This window comes from Acartia tonsa, chromosome 7 (genome assembly GCF_053477335.1).
Source record: "Acartia tonsa isolate MP-2025a chromosome 7, ASM5347733v1, whole genome shotgun sequence".
Taxonomy (NCBI): domain Eukaryota; kingdom Metazoa; phylum Arthropoda; class Copepoda; order Calanoida; family Acartiidae; genus Acartia; species Acartia tonsa.
Window position 1 is genome coordinate 51,223,801 of NC_137266.1, and position 22,182 is coordinate 51,245,982.

The window sequence follows — 22,182 nt, forward strand, 5'->3', positions numbered from 1 at the left end:
ATCCCTTTTATCACTTGAATTTATCTTATAATGTCAGCTAAGCCTATTTCATTCAATACCCATAGGAAAAGCAAAGTTAAAAAGGTGAAGATGATCCAATCATCTGGTCAGAAGGACAAAGTGAATCATAGAATAGATGCTGATTGATTAAGTAAATAAACTCATTTGTTAATTTAGATTTAAAATTTTATATATGATTAAAGGATTTTTTATTCCAGTATTGCTTCGAAACTGATTTATATCCGCTGGATTAGAACCAGTTGTCAGACAAACTGAAAAATTATGTATAGTATTGTATTACAGACAATTTTCACGAATATTAAAATAAAAATCATAAAATTAAAACCATTTTCTTAGCCAGGGACCTAGGGCTAACAGAACTATTTTTAAAATCTTTTTTTAATTTTTCATTTTGATATCCGCTGAAAGCTGTTTGTAATATAATACGATAAATAAATGTTTAATATTTTATGGAAAATGTAATGATATAGAAAATTTGTAAAAACGATATTCCTTTTTTGTCAATTTACTTATCCTTGTTAGCCCTGAATCTGTGTGTTGTCCTACTTTATTGTCCAGAATTAGGTTTAGTCTACAAGCTTCAGTCAACCAAATAATAATAATAAAGTTATTTATTTCCCTTCAGAAAGATATAACGTAACAAGAACCAGGGAGGGAGGAGACATTGGGCTGTTTATTACACTAGTCCCCAAAGTTTTATAATAACGTTTTATTATTCGTTGGCCTAACAACTTTTGGGACATTTTCAAATTTTGGTTAAATGGTTTATTACGTTGAGTGTCAAATGGTTTCAACCACCAAGTGTAATCTACAGAAGGTGTAATTTTGTGTTTCATCATTGGAGTTGTACATTTATCTGCTCTTGCCTTATCCCTTTAGATCCCTGTACAATAACAATATTGTTCGTGGATAACAGTTTACGATTAACATAGTTTAAATTACTGAAAATATATACACGCTTCAGTAACAGTAACAAGCCCTTTTCACTCCACAGGGGGGAGCATAGGCCGCTGACAATTCGTCAGTGTTTCTGTAACAATGTGGCTTATGGATATGGGATAGGGATGTCAGCCCTAAGCCCTATGATTGCGGTGTAAAGCGTCCATTTGCCATCAGACAACCAACCCTTTGATTGCACGACCTTTGTCTGAGAAGTCCTAACTGTGCATGGTAGTGAGTTGCGCCTGTTTTGGGCCAAGGCATCCCCCCTACTCTAACTATTTATGTCGCGCACCTGACATAGCAGCAGTAGGAACCATTTTTAACGTCTTTAGTTATGACGCGGTGTCGGACCGAGATTCGTACCTATCACCTTCCCGACGACGAGCGAATGCGCTACGTGTTGAGCCACGCTTCAGTACATTGAATAAACTCAGAAATGCAGAGAGAGAGGGGACAATGGGCTATTAATTACACTAGTCCCCATAGTTTATAATAGTGTTTTCTTATTCGTTTGCTTAACAACTTTTGGGACTTTTACTGAATTTTGATTGGTTAATTTATTAAGTTGAGTGTTCAAACGTTTTCAACCACTAAATCTAATCTACAGAAGGGGTAAATTTATGTGTCATCATTGGGGATGTACATAAATCCCTGCAGAAATGGCCATGAAAGTTTTCCAAAAATTGGAAGTGAGTTTGCAAAACCTTTTATTTTTGCTTTATTTACTTTAAACTTACTTTTTTTCTGTTGCGTAGCTTCTATTAATTTGGTTATGTGACGTGTATTTATTATGTTTTCCATCAAAGTGCCTTGTTGAGCAAAGAAACTCTCTTATTTTTAATAGATTAAAATTTAAGAGTTCGTGTAGTTTTTCATTGTTTTTTACTTCAGATCAAGTTAGGTTAGGTTGTATTGAGTACTGGCTAGCTAGACAATGTTTAGGCCTCGCAGGGTTAGACCCCACAGGGTAAGCCCCCCTTCCTGCAGGAAGAAAATTGTGCCACATTATTAATGATAAAGGGTACATAGGGTGTTTATTATACTAGTTCCCAAAGTTTTATAATAACGTTTTCTTATTCGTTAACAACTTTGGGGAAATATTATTGAATTTTGATTAGTTTGATCTATTTAATGATAGTCCAAACGTTTCAACAACTAATTGTAATTTTGTTTATGATAATTGGGGATGTACATCAATTTATAGGCCATTGCCTTGCCCTTTAGATCACTGCAAATCTTTAAGTTTAGCTTTCTAAATGAATATGCTAAAATTAAAAAATAAACTTCTGAACATTTTTTGTCCTTGTTAAGTAACAAACAAAACAATAATTACTTTTTATGACGTCTATCACAGTTTTACATTAATTTTCTATTTATCATATTCTTATTTTTTTTTTATAACAGTGGTTACGCCCCTAGAGGCCTTGAGGTGGGAAAGGGGGTAAATAGATTCCATCCCACTTCTTTTAAAAAGAAAATGGTAACACAAAAATATTTGTTTTCACTTGGTAGGGTAATGGTAGCAATCCCCAAAATATATACACCTTCTAAGGAATTTAGAGAAGCTACCCTGTAAAGGAGAATCATATTGGTCCAGTAAGATCCTTCAGTACAGACAGACAGACAGACATACCGTTATATATGGAAAATGTTTTGTAGTAATTTTAATCTATATTTAAGTTTAGTTGGCTACGACCCGACGACTCGGGCTAACAAAACTGATATAATTATAATGACCTTTATTTACTATTCATCGAAAATTGTCTATAATTCGATACGATACATGATTTTTTTACTATGCTAAAGAACTGGTTTAATACAGCTGAATTAACCAGTTTCAAAAGTAATTTCAGCTTTGTTTTACTACCCGCGGAAATATGTGTATATTTCGATGCGATAAATAACTATTATCACCATTTTGGATTTACAATAAAATATCATCCATTGTCTTATCCCTAAACTTATAAACTTTTGAACCCCTGGGTTTTTTCATTGAAAATTTAAAAGTTTAAAATGTCAAAGTTAATTTTGTTTTGATATGATTAGTAAACAGTCACTTGGATGTTTCTGCAAAACTTTCAAACTGGTTAGTGATCTAAAGGGATAAGACAATGGCCGATTGATTGATGTAAATCCCCTATGATTATCTCTTCTGTAGATAGCAATTAGTGGTTGAAATGTTTGGACACCCAACTTAATAAGCCAACTAATCTAAATTAAATAAGTTCTCAAAATTGTTGAGCCAACGAATTAGAAAAAGTCAATTTTAAAACTTTGGGGACTAGTGTAATAAACAGCTCAATAATGTCCCCTCTGTAATTGCGCCTTTTTATGATAGAAACTTTTAAAATCCTTTAAGAAACAAGGAAGTTATGCTTACTAAAGAATATGGTTGTCTCAATTTACAACTAATAAAGAAATATACACCTTCACATTTAAAAAGTTATTATTTTTAGAAGAATTTTATTTTCTTATCTCAATTAAGATAAATGTACATACTTTTTTTTATTGTTGATCTTTTTAAAATGGTCGGTCCGTCTGTCCGTTAATTTAGACATGTTAGAAGTGTCCTATCAATTTAAAACTTTGCATGCTGATTCCTGTATTTAAGCAGTTTTTCAACACATCTAACTACAATTTTTTTTCGACTTTTATACATTTGAATTCTGATTATTCAGTTCTGATATTCTACATGTTGTAATTGATGTTGTCATCTTTGTTTAAATAATGATTACTTTTTCAGTATGACTTCGAAATCTATTAATATCCGCTTGTGATTATAACCGGTTCTGAGCCATGCTGAAAAGTCATGTATCGAGTCGTGTTATAGACAACAATATTATAATGTTTCTATTCACTATCCGCGGAAGGCTGTCTGTACAACGATGCGATAAAAAGATATTTTCAATGTACGGCTTTGTATAAATCCTAATACAAGGGTAAAATAATAAAACAGGGAGGGAGGGGACATTTGGCTGTTTATTACGCTAGTCCCCAAAGTCCCATAATAACGTTTTCTTTTTCGTTGGCTTAACAACTTTTGGGACTTTAATTAAATTTTGATTGGTTGGTTTATTAAGCTTAGTGTCCAAGCGTTTCAACCATTATTTGTAGATTATAAGAGGGATAATTTTGTGTATGATTATGGGGATTGTACATCAATTTATCAGCTATTGTCTTATCCCTTTATACCCATGAAAATTTTAATACAATGTCATTGTTTACCGATTTTACAAAATATACAAAAAACATAAAATTGCATTATCTTTTAAATTTTTATATTACTCAAGGTAATCTGTTGAGAATACACAAAAAAGTTTATTGATTCAACAGTACATGAAACAGATTGTTCGAATCTTTAAAAAAATCCGCAATGACTAGAATAACAAGAATAACAACTTCCATAAAAGAGTTGATCATAGAGATGCTTCGCTTATAAAATTGTATTTTGCTGTCCCAAGAATCATTATTTGAAAAATCAGGTCAATTTGTTGTTAAAAGTTAAAAAATCAACATATTTAAAATGGACGTACGGACGTTCTAGCAACGATTATAGAGATGCTACGCTATCTAAATCGTGCCTAACTACTTCAGGAATCACCATGCAAAGTTTGGAATCGATAAAACAATTATAACGAAAAGAGCTAACTCTCCGTGACGTACGGACGTACTGACGTTCAGACGTACCGACCCTAATTATAGAAAGCCTTCTCTTTTCAAAAATCCCCTATCTTGACCAAAACCACTGGATGTATTGATTAATTAAGCAGCAAAGGCAAAAATACAAGCACAATATTATCCAAAGAAATATTGATTTCTAATAGTTATTTATCGCATAGTATTACAGACAGCTTTCCGCGGATATTTAATTGGAATATTATAAGATTAATACTAGTTTTGTTAGCCTCGAAGGGCCAAAGGATAACAAAACTGGTATTAATTTTAGGATTTTTATGTTAATATTCTTGGAAATTGTCTACAAAACGATGCTTTACATGATTTATGCCTGAGAACCGGTTCTAATCCAGCGTATATTAATAAGTTTCAAAGCCATATAAGGAAAAATAAAGATTAAGTAGTTTTGTTAAGAGATCTAAAGGGATAAGACAATGGTCGATAAATTTTTGTACATCCCCGATGATGATACATAACATTACTCCTTCTGTAGATTATAAACGTTTGGACACTCAACTTAATGAACCAACCAATAACAAATTCTATGAAAGTCCTTAAAGTTGTTAAGCCAACAAATAAGAAAACGTCATAATTAAACTTCTGGGACCTATAATGATTCGTGAAAATAAGATATTTATTTTTACTTTTCTATTTTATAATCATCCTAATAATAAAGTAACAGGATGTGTGTTTGTCTGTCTGTCTGTTTGTACCGAAGGATCTCGCCAAGCGCTGAACCGATCGGGTTCTCCTTGACAGGGTAGCTTCTCATTGGTCTCGGGAAGGTTTATAACTATTTTGGGGGAGGGTAAAACCACACTCCCCAGAGAAATCGACAAAAATAAAAAAAAACGCCACCCTGCGGCAAAATTTGCAATAGCTAAAAACATAACTAACACCATTCATCTATTTTTGGTAAATAGCTGATTTTAAATTAGATTGAAAAGAAACATTTTACTTGTTCCTAGAGGCCTCTAGGGGCGTGTAGCTGCTAGTTTTGAATAAGTAAGTCATGTAGCAGCTTTCCAATGACAAATATCCCCTGATTTTCAATCATAAAAATCTTCCCCTCCTTGCCAGGGAGGAAGGGGACAATGGGCTGTTTATTACACTAGTCCCTAAAGTTTTCTTATTCGTTGAGACTTTTATTAGATTTTGATTGGTTTGTTTATTAAGTCGAGTGTCCAAACGTTTCCACCACTAATTGTAATCTAAAGAAGGGGTATTTTTTGTATTATTGTTGGAGATACACATCAATTTATTGGCCATTGTCTTATCCCTTTAGATCCCTGTTTTCGTGAGCATTGTATGTTTGGAAAAATGTACTTTGGTTTGTTGATTTATTTTCTTCAAGAATTATTTCATACAAAGAATAGCACTACATTACAGGGATCTAAAGGGATAAGACAATAGATTACAATTAGTGGTTAAAGCTTTCAGACACTCAACTTCATAAACCAAGCCATCAAAATTCATTAAAAAGTCCCCAAAGTTATTATAAGTTTTAAGTTATAAGAAAACGTTATTATAAAACTTTGGGGACTAGTGTAATGCAACCGAGCTAACGCTTTTCGTAAAGAATTGTCTGTAATACGATGATATACATGAATTTTCGTTATGACTGAGAACCGGTCCTAATCTGTTTTTTTTTCGCACCTCTGATTTATAACACTTTTATTAGTTTGTTGTAAAATGTCCATTCTTCAATGAATATAGTTATGATTAAAATAATAATAATACACTAAAAGAATTTTTCCCTCTTTTCTTTACCAAGTTATAACAAGTTGTAATTTAATACATATTATTTTTTAAGTAGGGCATAGCATGCATTTTAGTTCTAAAAAAGAAAAAAGAAATTAAGATTTTAAAATGTAATTTTTTCTAGGGGTGATTTCTCTTGGAAGGATGGTGGTACCCTCTCCAAAATAGTTATAAACCTTAGTTATCAGGACCTAAACTGCAAAAGAGATCCATCTGTCATTAATCATATTACTTTAATAGGCTACATGTGTATTGTGTATTTACATAAGCATATACTTCAATATTTTAAATTTTTTGCCAATCTTCTCTGACTTTCTCTCTATATATATCTATCTATCTATCAATCTATCTCGCTCTCTGTCAATAACTATATTTTTTTTATTTATTTCTCTCTTTTTCTAATATTTATCAGGGATAAAAAGGGCTAAGCCAATAACCAATCAATTCATGTACATCCCCAATAATGATAATAAAAAAATACCCCTTCTGTAGATTACAATTTCAGTTTAGAACGTTCTATCCCTCAACTTAATGTACCAACCAATTAAAATTCTAAAAAATTCCCCAAAGTCAACAAATAAGAAAACGTTATTATAGAACTTTGGGGACTAGTGTAATAAACAGCACAATGTCCTCTCCCTCCCTGAATATTTTATGAAATTCCTTTCTTTTTCCCCCACTCCAAAAGCTATCTATCTATCAATTCCCCAATGGTAAATCTAAACCGGCCTTTCCGGCCTTACTACCATATTGAAGGCTAAACAGTGGTTTAACTACCTGGATCACTTACATTCAGTTTGGTTTAATATTTGAAGGATAATTGTGTTTAGAATTTGTAAAAGTTATCTAATAAATTTTCTCGTATTCATTCGAAACATATTAATATCCGCTGGATTAGAACCAGTTCTCAGATATACTGAAAAATCATGTATAGCATAGTATTAAAGACAATTTTCCACAAATATTAAATTAAGGATCATAAAATTAATACCAGTTTTGTTAGCCCGGACCTTTAAATCATATAATATTCCATTTTAATTTCAGTGGAAAGCTGTCTATAATACGATACAATAAAGTGTACAAAGTATAAACCTCAGTTAAAATAGTAAATAAAAAAAGCATTTCAAAGCAGTTCAAATGTGAGGATTTGAATATAAGCAAAATAAATCTTTGTTATCTAGCAAATACATACTTACATATTAAATTTTTCTAATAAGATAACAGGCATATCTTAGCTAAGGATTGCTGTGTAAATAAGATATGCATGGTTTTCTAAGTACAGATAAATATGTTAATGTACAGTTTTAATGATAGGTCAAATAATTTTTCCAAAGTGCTTTGCGAGCACCATAACCTCCCCCCCCCCCCCCTCCTTATATTTAAATGAGGGGGAAGGTGTAAAACCAATCCCTCCTTATATCATTTTACAATAAGGGAAGGAACCTCTGTGCTCGATAAGCACTTTTGAAGGAAACCCCGTAATATTCTTTAAGTGAGTTTAATTACAGAAGGAAAATTCTTTACTTACCATTAATTTTACAATTGACATGTAACTAAAATATATGTGATTCACAGCCGCGACAGCTTGAACCGCTAAATTAAGATTAAGCCGCAGTAAAGCAGCTCTCTTTCAACAATTCGCAGAAGAGCCGCACTAAAATTTACGGCTTCCGAGCCTGAATACATTTTTAAACGCCAAGCTTTCCGTTCGTCAGTCCGTAGCGGTAAGCTCTTTTCGTTAATTTAGAATTAATGTTAGAATTGTCCTATCGTTACCAGAAAGTCCGTACGTCCATTTAAAACATGTTTATTTTTAACCTTTTTGGCAACAATCTTTTAATACAGATTCCTATTACAACAAGGTACAGTGTCATAAGCAAGGCATATCTATAATCAATTCCTAAAATGTAAATATGTCCTTAATTTAAGCAGTTTTGCAACAAATTTACTTGCAATTTTGTTTTGATTTTATAAATTTATATCATGACACTATACATTTGTTTATGTTCTTTTGTCCTACCGATGCAGAGCTTCGCTTTTGTATATGTTGTTATCCTTGTTTTATGATAAAAATTTCTTTTTACAGTCTATAATTTATTTTTAACAAGAGGGAAAAGATATCCAATAAGGCCTTGAAGTACTTTCAAATATAATCACAAAATATAAGTAAAAAAATATTGTTATCAACATTTAAATGAAGTGTGAAATTTGCAGGGATCTAAAAAGATAAGACAATGGCCTATAAATTATTGTACATCTCCAATGATGACACACAAATTAACCTTTTTGTAGCATAAGATTAGTAGTTGAAACGTTTGAATACTCAACTTTATTAATCAACCATTCAAAATTCACAAAAGTCCCCAAAGTTGTTAAAGCAACGAATAAGAAAACGAATAATAAACAGCCCATTGTCCTATGATTAGAGAATGAAAAATAAAACAAGAAAAAGGATTGATCGAGTCTGAGCACATTTTTAAAAATTAGAAAAATATATAAATACGAAATTACCCATTGTATTAAATAATTATTTCAGTTTTCACTATCAAACCAATAGTAATATTCTGTCGGTATTTAATTTCAAAATAAAAGTGGCCATGGGTGACAAAATATCGACTTTGGATTATATGAAGAATCAGCTTTGCCTACAATCATTATTTTTAAAAGCGAAGCTTTTCTATAATTAGGGTCGGTCCGTACGTCCTTCTGTCCGTCCGTTACGGATAGCTTTTTTCGTTGATTTAGGCATGTTAGAATTGTCCCATCGATTTCAAACTTTGCAAGATGATTCCTGTAGTAGTTAGGCACGACTTGGAAAGCGTAGCAACTCTATAATCGTTACTAGAATGTCCGTACGTCCATTTTAAACAAGTTGATTTTTAACTTTTTGAGCAACAAATTTGTATGTGATATAATAATCCGTTTGATCTGATTTTTGGAGCACTGATTCCTATTACAACAAGGTACAATATTAAAAACGAAGCATCTCTATAATCAAGTCTGTATTTGAGAAGTTTTTTTGTCAAATTTTTATGTTTATATTTTGCATGTTCAGTTCTGACACTCTACAAGAATAAATGTTCGTCTGTCCTACCGTTTCAGAGCTTCGCTTTTATGGATGTTGCATCCTTGTTTTGTCTATTGTGTATGTAATTAAGTTAGAAGAAACTTAACCAAAAATGATTTCAAAGTCAATAAAAACAGGTTAAAAGCAGGTTATATCATTCTAGAATAATTCGGTAAAATTCAAAATTTTTTATTCATTGTCTAGGAAAATTTTATTTTGTTTTAGTGGCATAGCGTAGTATTTATTTTCAGAGAGAGAGAGAGGGGACATTGGGCATTTTATTACACTAGTCCGCAATGTTTTATAAGAATGTTTTCTTATTCGTTGGCTTAACAAATTTGGAGACTTAATTAGATTTTGATTGGTTAGTTAATTAATTTAAGTGTTCAGACGTTTTTACCACTTATTGTAATCTAATTAAGTGGTAATTTTGTGTTTCAACATTGGCCGGGGATGTACATCAATTTATCGGCTATTGTCTTATGCCTTTAGATACCTGATAGTATAGTATTTATTTTCTAAGTAATATAAAGTTATTTCAAACATCAAGGTCGATGATTCCAGCTTATTTTTTCCACAGATTGTAACAAATAATAGGAAGTATATTGTGTGTGTTTATGCAGCAATATCTCGCAAAAAAGCAGGATGGGAGGTGACATTCGGCTGTTCAATATACTGGACCCAAAGTTTCAAAATATCATTTTCTTATTCGTTGCCTTCACAGGTCTGGAGACTTTTATGAATTTTGATTGGTTGATTTATTAAATTGAGTGTTCAAACGTATTAACCAGTTATTGTAATGTAATGTAATTTTGTGATTTATCATTGGGGATGAACATCAATTTATCGGCCATTGCTTTATCCCTTTAGATCCCTGGCTATAGCGTGTCTCAGCCGCCTGTAAGCCTCAGGGAAATCAACCTTTATCATCTGACAGTCTAAACCTGACCAAATATGATAATCCGACTTATAAAAAAATTCAAAGCATCCAAACGAGTTAAAATTTGAGGCATTATCGTGCGGCTGCTAAGCCCTTGCCAATTTTCCAAAAGGAAACAACTTTTGGGTTAAATGTTTTATAGATTTTTTCTCTCCTTCTGTGATTTTATGACGGTTTCTTGTGAAATGCTTTATAGCAAAATGAAGCGTTTCTATAACTCATTTCAAATTTTAATTCGTGAAATTTTCCACAAATAAAATCTCCCTAAAATCTAAAGATTAGTTAAACAAGGATGACAACATCCATAACATAAACACTTGTAGAGTGTCGGAACTAGATAATTTGATTATAGATGTATAAAAGTCAAAACAAAATTTTAAGTAAATTTGTTGACAAATTGAAGACATACTTACATTTTTAAGACTTGATTATAGAGATGCTTATAACATTGTATTTTGATGTCCCAGGAATCAGTATTTCAAAACCAGATCAATCAGATAATATTTAACAAGTATCTAAAAAAATGTAAATCTATGAAATTTGATGTCCTTGTTTTATAACAAATTTAAAAGTTACCATAGTTCTAAGAAGTTAATTTCAACAATGAATTATTAAATTGTTTTCAATTAGAGAGACGAAAGTTTGAAATAGTTTTTGTTTATTTCAAATAAATTTGCATCAAGAAAATTATTTAGGCTCAACAGCTTAAAGAGATAGGCCAATAAATAAATTGATGTACCAATTGATCCCCAATGATGATTCACAAAATTAACCCTAATTACAATTATTTGTTAAAAAGCCTGGACATTCAGCTTAATGAAACACCCAATCAAAATTCAATAAAAGTCTTTAAAGTTGTTAAATCGAATTTTTTTGTTATTTATTAACAGGTATTTAATGCTGATTCGACATTAACATAACATTTAATAAACCATTAGATAATAAATGTAGCTAAAAGTATAGATGTATAACCAAGACAACTACCTGATGGCACCTGTCTTGGAGACCTTTTTTGTCTGCTATTTATCTTTCTGCTTTTATTTTGTAGCGACTTGGCTGTGTTAATATTTTTGATGCTATATTCAACGATCTAATTGAAAGTTTTGTATTGTTTTATTCTAATGTTCAGACCTTAATAAAATGTGTGAAAATGGAGAAACAAATGTCAGTCTAACTGAATCTGCAGCTACACATGAATTAGGTAATCCAAGGACGTCAAAAAATTTTATTTTTTTTCTGGGGGGGGGTAAAAATTGAAAATTAAAATGTTAGGGGGGGGTAATCTTTATATCATAGAGACAAAGACTTCCAAGTTTTTTTTTTAAATTTGGGATGGGTGTAAAAATTAAAAATACAAAATTTTGGTGGTAATTTCACATTGGAGAGGGGTTAGGTTAGGGGTAATCACCACTTTGACTCCTAACTCCCCCCTTGGACGTCCCTGAGGTAATCCTTATATAAAAGTAACGGGATGTTTGTGTGTGTGTGTCTGTCACTACTAAAGGATCTTGATAACTGCTGAACCGATATGATTCTCCTTTATAAAGTAGTTTCTCATAGTTCTTTTGAAGGTTTATAACTATTTTGTCAACTTTATTTATTGTTTACATTTACTACTTTGCATTGATTAATTCTCATAATGCTGTTTTATTATAAATGTTTTTTTTTTAGATGAATTTGACTTGGATGGTGACTATCTAACCCCGCCAGCCCCGTGTGAAGAATTTGACCAAGTTGTTGGGGAGTTGGAAAATATTCTAGTCGAGGACGACTTTTTAAAACTTCAGAATGACCTTCTTGAAAAACACTATCATCATTTTGAGGTAAATAGAGATTTTTTACTTTTGTTTTGAAATGAAAAAATATAAGAACAAAAAAAGTTTTACTTGAAAATTTACCTTCAAAGTTTAAAATCTAAAAGTTAATGTTTTTTTTTAAATTCAAATCTGTGAAGTCTCCCTTTCCTATACCATGACATTCTTGGTTCTAGCCTTATAAGATACAAAAGGCTGCGCCCCTAGCAGCTATGGTTTTATATTTAAAAGAGTAGAGGGACAGGAAATAGCTTAAAACCATCCTAAGTCTTATATAAAAATATACTATGCTAAAACCAAATGGGACATTTATGAAACTTCTGCTACAGTATTTTGGAAATTTTAAGCTACAGGCAAAAAAACCTTACTACTTTATATCACAGGATAATACTGTAGAACTGTTCTTAAACTTTAAAAGGGGCCAATAATAAAGGGAGAGGTTTCACCTGATTTGAAAAAAAAACTAAGGCATTAAATTAAGTTTCTCTTAAACTTGAATTCAGTATTTTTTAACAAAAATTCTTTATTTTATTGTAGGATACAGAAGAAAATAAACTGATATATACAGATATATTTTATGAATATACCTCAACTTTAGAAGAATATATAGAACAACAACTTGTACAGGTACCCAAAGTTTATAATCACGTTTTGTTATTAGCTGGGTATCTTTTTTAAAATGTGATTGGTTGGTTCCAAACTAGTATGTAGTGTTCAAACTTTTCAAGCTTTTCAAGTTTTAAGCTACAGACCCTGTCCCGAATTTGTATTGGGTCTTTGAAATCATTTAATTGGTATTTATGTATGTAATCAGGGAAGGCGGGCCTTTGGGCTGTTTATTACACTAGTCCCCGAAGTTTTATTATGCCTTTTTTTTATTTGTTGGCTGAACTTTGGGTGAATTTTGATTGGTTTCTTTATTAGGAGAATTCCTGGCTTCAAGTAAGATGAATTTTTAAAAACTGTAAATTACACCGGTCCCCAAAGTTTTATAATCAAGTTTTCTTATATTATTTGTCGGCTAAAAACTTTGGGCACTTTTAATGAATTGTAAATTGTTGATTCCAAAATATTCGTGTCCAAACTTTTAAACCAATAATTTTAATCTGTAAAAGGGGTAATATTGTTTGTTATTATTTAAGAGAATTCCTGGCTTCCAGTTAGATGAATTTTTAGACACTGTGCAAGAAAGAAGAGTGAACCTAGGTAGAGGTGACATACTTTAACCATTATTTCATGTTTTGTGACATTTTTTAACACTGTGCCATCCTTAAATAAAGTAACAGGATGTCTATCTGTCTGTCTGTACTGAAGGATCTCGTTAACCGTTGAACCTCTCCTTTACAGGGTAGCTTCTCATTAGTCCATGGAAGGTTTAAACTAGTGAACCTAGGTAGAGGTGACATGCTTTAACCATTATTACTTAAGCAAAGTAACAGTATGTTTATCTGTCTGTCTGTTTTTCTATATATCCCTTTCCCGAAAACCCAGTACCAACTTTTGATTTGGTCTTTGAAAATCAACAAATAGCGTAAGACAAGTTGCTACACAAGAGCAAAAGGCAATTTGCTAGTAGCTAGACGAGAAAGGTCCCCAACAGGGGTATCCAGGTAGTTGTTTGGTTATATATCTATACTAATGTTTTATTCACTGTGCTATTTGAAAAATTGATTCAGATTTTAAGTCTTTTAATTTTATGTTAACTGAAAAAAATAAGGAATAAGAAAACTAATTTAACCTCAACAGATTATGATAGGGATAAATCAAAAAAAATAATTTTGTTTTATGTTTAGAAGGAGATGTCTTTGAGCTTTTATACACCTTATCAGGTTAAAAACATTGAAATGATTTTAAAATTATTTTGATATGATACATCAAAGCAATGCACAAAAAAAGACTTATTTTACGCGTTTTTTCTTCCCTTTGAATTATTAATTCTTGGCTATTCCAGATTATCTATAAACCTTCTTATGCCATATAACATAATATGCGGTCATGTCATTTACATTTAACCATTTGATAGCTTGCAGCCTTCAAAGTGAATAGATTTTTGGCTATAATCGTTACCGGGAACATTTTAATGTGAACTGCACTAAACCCATTTTTTTAACATAATGTGTAATATTTTAGATTTTATGTCCTTCAAAGAACTATTTGTTGATTATGCCAAGGTAAATAACATTTTAATCTAATCTAAGTTGGCGGATTTTAATTTTTTTTTCATTTCAACAAGCAGCTGCGCCACTATCTTTTAGTGGAGAAAGCATTTCTTATATTTGTTTACACTTTTTATTTCAATGAAACTTAGAAGGTCTTTCCTTTAACGGATGTGCCCCTTTCCTCAAGTAACTTTGCTAAAGAAGATTACGAAAATAAAAATAATAAGATTTTTTCTCTTGCTAAATCCTATCATATAAGAGTTTTTGTCTGAAGCTTAAAACTACAGAACAGAATTGGTTTTCTCATTTAGGTAAAATACAAATAGGTCATGTGAAGGTTCAAGGATAATTTTTATTTAGATTTAAGTCTTGGGTGGGTGTTAGGCTATTTTCTACCTTTCCCTTCTAGATGCAAGAGGCGAAACCCCTAGTAACTTTAAATACAAATATATCTTTTATTAAAAGAAGATCCCAATTAAAATAATTTTAGGATAAATCTGATGGTTCGCCTGATCTGACTGGAGTCCTGAGTGTAGAAAAAATCGACCAGGTAACAAGGAAGGGAGGGGACATTGGGCTGATTATTACACTAGTCCCCAAAGTTTTATGATAACGTTTTTTATTCGTTGGCTTTAGAACCTCGTTAACCGCTGAATTGATATGGTTCTCTTTTACCGTAAAGCTTCTCATAGGTCCGAAGGTTCTGTCTTTTTGGGAAATATAACCTCGCTTCCAAGAGAAAAAAAATGATGCCCCGAACCTTTAACTGTTCCTAGAGAGCTCTAAGATTTTTGCCGATAATTTAAAAAAGACTTTATCTTTTCAACCACTAAAGAAGCAAATAGGCAAGCCACAACAGCTTCAGTGATTTTTTCTAACAATTCGCAGTCATTGCTGGCATTAATATCAATATGAACTTTTTTATAATCTTGATATTTCAGAAAGGGGAAGAGCAAAATTCTTAAAGAAGAACGTCACAGCCAGAAAAGTATTGATTAAAATGTAAAGTTTCAACTGCTTCAAAAATTATAAAAAGTAACCTCAGATTAACTTTATGTTATTAAGTTAATAAGCAATTTATTAATTTTTAAACTCATCAAAAGTAATATTTAGAATTCTTTAAAATTCTAAAAAAAACATGTTCTTAAAAATAGAATCTACTTATTACCTTTCCTACATTACCTATGCAACACAAGGAGGGAGGGGACAATGGCCTGTTTATTAAACTAGTCCTCTAAGTCTTTTTTTAACATTTTCATATTTGTTGACTAAATAACTTTGGTCTTTGAATGAATTTTGATTAATTTATTTGAGTGTCCAAACGTTTTAACCAAAAATTGTAATATACAGAAGAGGGAATTTTGTGTATCATTATTGGGGATATACATGAATTTATCGGCCATTGTCATATTCCTTTAGATCTTTGTATGTAACCTCTTAAATAACTTTTAATATACTATCTTTATTTTAAAGTTTTTAGATGATAATTAAAGTAATGATTAAGATAAGGTTGCGTCAATATTAGGTTGTTCGGATCTACTGCAGTTCACGGTAAAATATTGCTGGTAACGAATAGCCATAAATCAATAATGCATAATTATCTCTCAGTGCAGAGAAATGCGCAAAAAAGGCCTATTTTTCGCGTTTTTTCTTCAGTGAAGCTTTCCCTGTGCATCATTGGTTCTTGGCTATTCCAGATTATATGTAGGCCTTCTTATACCGCTTAAAATGGTGTGCGTGTATGATCTGGACGTTTAGCCGTTTGGCAGCTAGCAGCCTTTAAAATTTATTGATTTTTGGCAATACTCGTTACCAGCAATATTTTACCGTGAACTGCAGTAGATCCGGTTGTTCATTTTAGTAGCAAAGCTACTCTATAATTAACTTTGTATGTCTATAAGTCCGTAACGCTAAAAAATGTGATTTTCCCTATTTAAGATAGACAGCTGAAATTGTTGGTTCTCTGTCTCGATGAGTATCCAGAATATAATTTACTTGGTTCTTCATAAATTATTTCTCTCTACAGGTTTCGTGATTTTTATGTTTTATCTCTTTCTTATAATTTTCTTTGTTAGTTTTTTTTTATGACGGATGAACATCTGCTATATAACTCACTTTGTCCGTTTGTCTATCCATGATTCTTTTTGAGCTTCGCTACATATGGATGTTGTCATTCTTGTTTATTAATTGTCATTTATAAATTGGGCATTTAAATGTATTTTTGTGTTCACATAAACTTTTAATGCTTCCAAAATGGCCAAGTAATCTTCCTTTAATTTATAAAAATATTTCCAATATGGCTTCGAATATTCGTTGGACTAAAACTGTTTCTCAGACAAATCCTTTATATCACCGTATTATAGACAATTCTCCACTCAGGGCTATAAAAACTGGTTTTAATCTTTAATAATTATTCATTTTTATATATGCGGAATGCTGTCTATAATACTATGCGATAAATAACTAATCCAATATTTCCCCAAAATCCATTTCATTTTTGCTGGATTAAAACCATTTTTAGGCCATACTAAAAAAATATGTATTTCAATTGAATTATATTTCCTAAATAGACAATTTGTTCTAAAAAATTAAATAAAAAGGATGACAACATCCATAAAAGCGAAGCACTGAAACGGTAGGACAAACTGACATTAACACTTGCATAGTATCTGAACTGAAAAATCGGAACATAAATGTATAAATGTCGAATCAAAATTGTAGGTAAATTTGTCGAAAAACTGCTTAAAAACAGGATAATGTTTATGGACATACTTACATTTTTGGACTTGATTATAGAGTTGCTTCGCTTATAATATTGTTCTTTGTTGTCCCAGGAATCAATATACCAAAAATCAGATCAAACGGATAATTAAAACACTTGAAAATTTGTTGTTAAAAAAGTAGAAAAATCAACATGTTTAAAATGGACGTACGGACATTCTGGTAATGATTATAGAGTTGCTACGCTTTCTAAACCGTACCCAACTACTACAGGAATCTTCATGCAAAGTTTGAAATCGATAGGACAATTCTAACATGCCTAAATTAACAAATAAAAGCTATCTATCTCGGACGGACGTACGGACGGACGGACGGACGGACGGACGGACGGACCGACCCTAATTATAGAAAAGCTTCGCTTTTAAAAATCAAATAATTTGTATGTTAAATCCGCCCTACGGCCCCTCGGGTCTAGCAAAACAGAAATTAATCCTTAGATTTTTCATTTTCTTATTCAGGGGCAACTGTCAATAATACGATGCTGTAACAAAATAAGTGTCTATAGCAATATCTTAAAATTTTAGATAATTGAAAATGAAAATTTAGATTATTTTAGATTAGGCTTTTAGTTAAATTATTGTTAGTAAAATTTTGTAAAAAAAATATTGTACATTTTAGTGTTAGAAAATGTTGATTTTATCTTTTAATAAATTGTTTGTTATCATTGCTTTTATCTTTTTTGAGAAAAATCTTAGAAATTAAAAGGAGAAAACGGTGGTTTACCTTAAAGTGCACAGTAAAGCAAAGAAACCCCTTCAACTATTTAAAAAAATGAAAATAAGGGTGGGGGAGATTTTATGTGGATTTGTTTATAACTTTAGGTCAGGTTTAGTTAAGTTATTATGGGAAGCCCCGCAGTTTTAGGACACCCCACAGGGGTAAGGTATAGAAAAATAACTACCCCTTACCCTTATCTATAATACAAAGTAGCTTGATGTCTGTCCGTCCGTCTGAAGCTTAAGATCTCGGTAACCACTGAACCGATTGGATTCTACTCTTCAGGGTATATACCTATCGGTCCTGTGGTGGTTTTAAGCTATTTTCTTGGGGGGTGGGACACCCCCAACCCCCCAAAAAATGAAAATTTACCCCCCCATCAAAAATTTTTTTTCTTGAGAACACATTAGACTATGAGCAGCACCAGTAGTAATTTTCTTGAGAACGAATTTTGCGAATTCGTTATTTAAACGAGAAAATGTTTTCCTGCTTGGTAGGTGCGAAAATTTGCGATCCGTTCTGCTGGGTAAGTAATAGAAGATGTAATTATACCTCTTGGGGCAAAGCCCCTAGAGGCTAGGGGCGAAGCCGCTAGTTTTCTATATTTCAATAAAAGGGGTGTGTCATTGCTCGATAGACATTTTAAGAGAAAGCAACATGAAAACATGTTTTAATCTTACAAAGTAATTCTAAAGTATTTGCTGAACACAGTAATAGTGTCTGACTGATTATGACGTAACAAAAAAAAATTAGCCAATGAGAGGCCGCTATTGACCAATGGTAAAATTTATAGTGGCCTCTCATTGGCTAATTTTTTTTTGTTACGTCATAATCAGTCAGACACTATTACTGTGTTCGTATTTGCTTCCCTAACTCCTTTTCTAACTTATTTTGTATAATAAGCAAATGATTTAAAATATTTTTAAAAAACAAGAAACAAGAAAAATAATGTTAAATTAGTAAAGGAAGCACAGCAATAACATTTAAAATTTATGCAAACAAGAAGTAAAGTTTATGAAGTAACACTAAAGGAAAGTTTTAATCTTATAAGTAAAATCAATGAAACTGGAATAAAATTTACGTTAATTCAAGCAAGTTTTACCATTGGTAAAAATTAGTTTTGCTGTTAAAATAGATTTGGCCGTGTGACACTCTTATGATAAAGTAAATGGATTTCTTTCTGTATGTACCAAAGGATCTCTCTAACTGCTGAACTTTATTGGTTTTCCTTTGCCACTAGAGACCGCCAGTGTATAATTTAGAGGTCAATTCTTAGTACAAGGGTGCTGACACTTTTTTCTTTTCAAAAATACATTTGAAATGGGAGGGGTTAACCTTTCTCTCTCCTCCACCCATAAGGGCCCAAAGAGGCCTCTAGAGCGTAGACGCTTGTTTCCACTTTAAGTTCAGCCGTTTTAAAGATCTTAAATGTCATTTGAAACTGTGCATAATGTACACAAGTTTTTACAAACTCTGAGCATAGTTGAGCGAATAAACATGAATTCTTGTTTTTCCATTCTCCCAGGGAATGAGGGGACATTGGGCTGAATTTTAAGCAAGTTTTATAATAACATTTTCTCATTCATTGGCTAAAAAACTTTGGGAACTTTATTGTGAATTTGATTGTTTGGTTCATTAAGTTGAGTGTCTAAACGTTTCAACCTCTAATTGAAGGGGTTATTTTTGTATTTTATCAATGTATCAATTTCTCGGCCCTTGTCTTATCCCTTTAGATCCCTGACTATTTTCTATGCTATATAAAGCGCACTGGTCAAAAAAAAACACAACAAAACATTATCTTTAAAAAAGCATTAAATGAAAACATAATTAAAGAGAGCTACTGTTTCATTAATCAATATATTAATGATAAAGATGATAGTTAGATATTAACACAGCGTTTGACTGCATCACCCCTACACGGCCATTATCGTGTATACGTGTATATTGAAATAGTTATTTATCGCATCGTATTATAGACAGCTTTCCGTGGATATCAAAAGGAAAAATTAAAAGATTAAAACCAGTTTTGTTAGCCCTGAAAGACCGAAGGCCTTGACTAACAAAACTGGTATTAATTTTTATGATTTTTATTTTTTAATTTGTGGCAAATTGTCTGTAATACGATGTCATACATGATTTTTCAATATAACTGAAAACCGATTCTAATCCAGCGGACATTAATCGGTTTCAAATCCATACTAGAATATCTATACTCTAAGACTTGACCTTAGTTGAAAGAGCATATTATGAAAACTCAGGTGATGAGAAAATCTGTCAAAAATTTTCGAGCAGGGCTTAGATAAACAAAATATTTTTTGTTTTCTATAAAAAAAATAAAATAACAAGTTGCTAATTATTATTTTTTAACATTTAATATTTAATTTAAAAAAAAAAACATTTTTTAACTATTATGTACTATAGAAATGTGAAATAAATTGTATTTGAATAGAAAATAGACAATGTGAAATAGAGATAATTAAAATACTACCCAGCTAAACTTTAAAAGTTAATTAGATTATAAACTGAAAAAATATCTTTAACTGGGGTATATATACACATAAAAATCTACTTGGAATGAAGATCATGAAATACTGTAAAAACTAGCCCTAGAGGCCGCTAGTGGCACTTGAGATAGGGGAGGGGAGGAAGTCGACCCCTGCCCATCTTATTTTATAAGAAAAGTATAAAACTAGGGGGGGGGGGGCATTTTTTTATCTTGGATGGTTGGTGGTGCTCTCATCGACACAACCCAATCTTTCCCGATTTTGTATAATTTTTGAGGAACACGATTCCAGTGACGTCATATTTTTCTTTCCCGAAAAAGGGAAGAGGGGAAGAAAAAAAAGGGAGAGATTTTCTTCCCCCCTTCCCTTTTTCGGGAAAGAAAAATATGACGTCACTAGAATCGTGTTCCTCAAAAATTATACAAAATCGGGAAAGATTGGGCTGTGTCCTCTCATCAAACTAGTTAAAAACCTTGCCTAGACCTATGAGAAGTTACATTTTAAAGGATAACCATATGGGATCAAGCCAGTAGCGAGATCCTCCGGCACAGATAGACATTCTGTTACTTTTACATAAGGACAAGACACTTTTTGTACCAAGTACCATCTTCAAATTTTAGAATTACCCAGTTGCCATATGTTAGCTTTTGGGATAGTTATTTTCTGCTGGGTATTTGAATAGGAAACACTTTGAATGTCTCTACTTACCTTAAAATTTACTTTAAGTCCTACCCTACCCCTTTTAATTATGCCCCTGCCTCATAGGTGAATGTACAATGTTTTACAGTGTTTATATTTTTTCTCAAAGATTTTTATTTTAAAAAGTAATCAATGCTTAAGTTTTTTTTAATATATGGATTATAAACATTTTTTGGTTAAGCCTTTTCTGTGAATAACAAATATTTTTTTTAATGGATTAAAGGTGAATAGATTATTTTAAAAGTAATAAAGTAGATTACCATAGATTGCAGCATAGAAAATCTTTTTTTCCCGATACAATTTCAAAATTCTCCAAAGCACAACGGACGAAATTATTGGTAGACTACAATGTTAATGAGAAACCTGACGCCTGTCTTTAATAACAGTCGTGATATAGTATATATCCCATATAACTGTGGATGGACAAACGAACATTTGAAATAATAAAGTAGCTTTTCTGCCCATATACAGAGATGGTTCAAGGGAAGAAAAATCAAATCTTTGAAAATGTCTAAAATAGGGTACGAATTAATCTAGTAATATATTAAATTAGGCTATTCTTAACACACGTTTTTAGCTGTTTTAAAGTTTCACCTAATGTTAACTTTACAATGAGAAAGCCCCAAAACAGTTGATTTCTATGCCTATATGTGTGAAAGAAAGAACAGAATAAGAGAAAGAATCAGGAATCTAAAGGGATAAGACAATGGCCGATAAATTTATATACATCCTTAATTATGATCCGCAAAATTACCCCTTCTGTAGATCATAATTAGTAGTTGAAACGTTGGGACAATTAACCAATCAAATTGAATTAAAGTCAACAAAGTTGTCAAGTCAACGAAAAAAAAACATTATCATAAAACTTTGGGGACTAGTGTAATAAACAGCCCAATGTTCCCTCCCTTCCTGAGAAAGAATACAAGAAAGGGGGGAAAATATATATTGTCAGAGGGGGAAGAAAAGGAGAAAAAGGATAGATAGATTTTAGGATGGGTGTGTGTGTGTGTGTGTGTGTGTGTGTGTGTGATAGATAGATAGATATTTGTGTAGGGGGGATAGGTGTGTGTGTGTGTGTGTGTGTGTGTGTGTGTATGTGTGT

General features: G+C 31.8%; 2 protein-coding genes across 3 annotated transcripts in view; one reads left to right on the forward strand and one right to left on the reverse strand.

Annotated features, from left to right (window-relative positions):
- Window positions 1-22,182, reverse strand: part of LOC145323956 (uncharacterized) — a 342,132-nt gene that overhangs the window by 41,192 nt on the left and 278,758 nt on the right. The gene's annotated exons all lie outside the window — the stretch shown is intronic.
- Window positions 11,536-15,453, forward strand: LOC145323946 (ADP-ribosylation factor-like protein 2-binding protein). 2 transcript variants are annotated; one of them, XM_080166560.1, is made up of 8 exons: window positions 11,536-11,607; window positions 12,078-12,229; window positions 12,758-12,847; window positions 13,363-13,432; window positions 14,014-14,049; window positions 14,351-14,391; window positions 14,870-14,929; window positions 15,321-15,453. In XM_080166560.1, the coding sequence occupies exons 1-8, from the start codon at window positions 11,547-11,549 to the stop codon at window positions 15,342-15,344; spliced, it is 534 nt and encodes a 177-aa protein (XP_080022686.1). In that variant the 5' UTR covers window positions 11,536-11,546; the 3' UTR covers window positions 15,345-15,453. The 2 variants fall into 2 exon arrangements, with proteins under 2 accessions (XP_080022686.1, XP_080022687.1); XM_080166561.1 differs by having other exon boundaries at window positions 13,363-13,426.

Excerpts from the sequence above, each read along its gene's own strand:
- LOC145323946 (XM_080166560.1), top strand. The coding sequence starts at position 11,547 with ATGTGTGAAAATGGAGAAACAAATGTCAGTCTAACTGAATCTGCAGCT. Across the intron at positions 12,848-13,362 it reads TAGAACAACAACTTGTACAG|AGAATTCCTGGCTTCCAGTT; the intron begins GTACCCAAAGTT and ends TTATTATTTAAG. Across the intron at positions 13,433-14,013 it reads AAGAGTGAACCTAGGTAGAG|AAGGAGATGTCTTTGAGCTT; the intron begins GTGACATACTTT and ends TTTTATGTTTAG.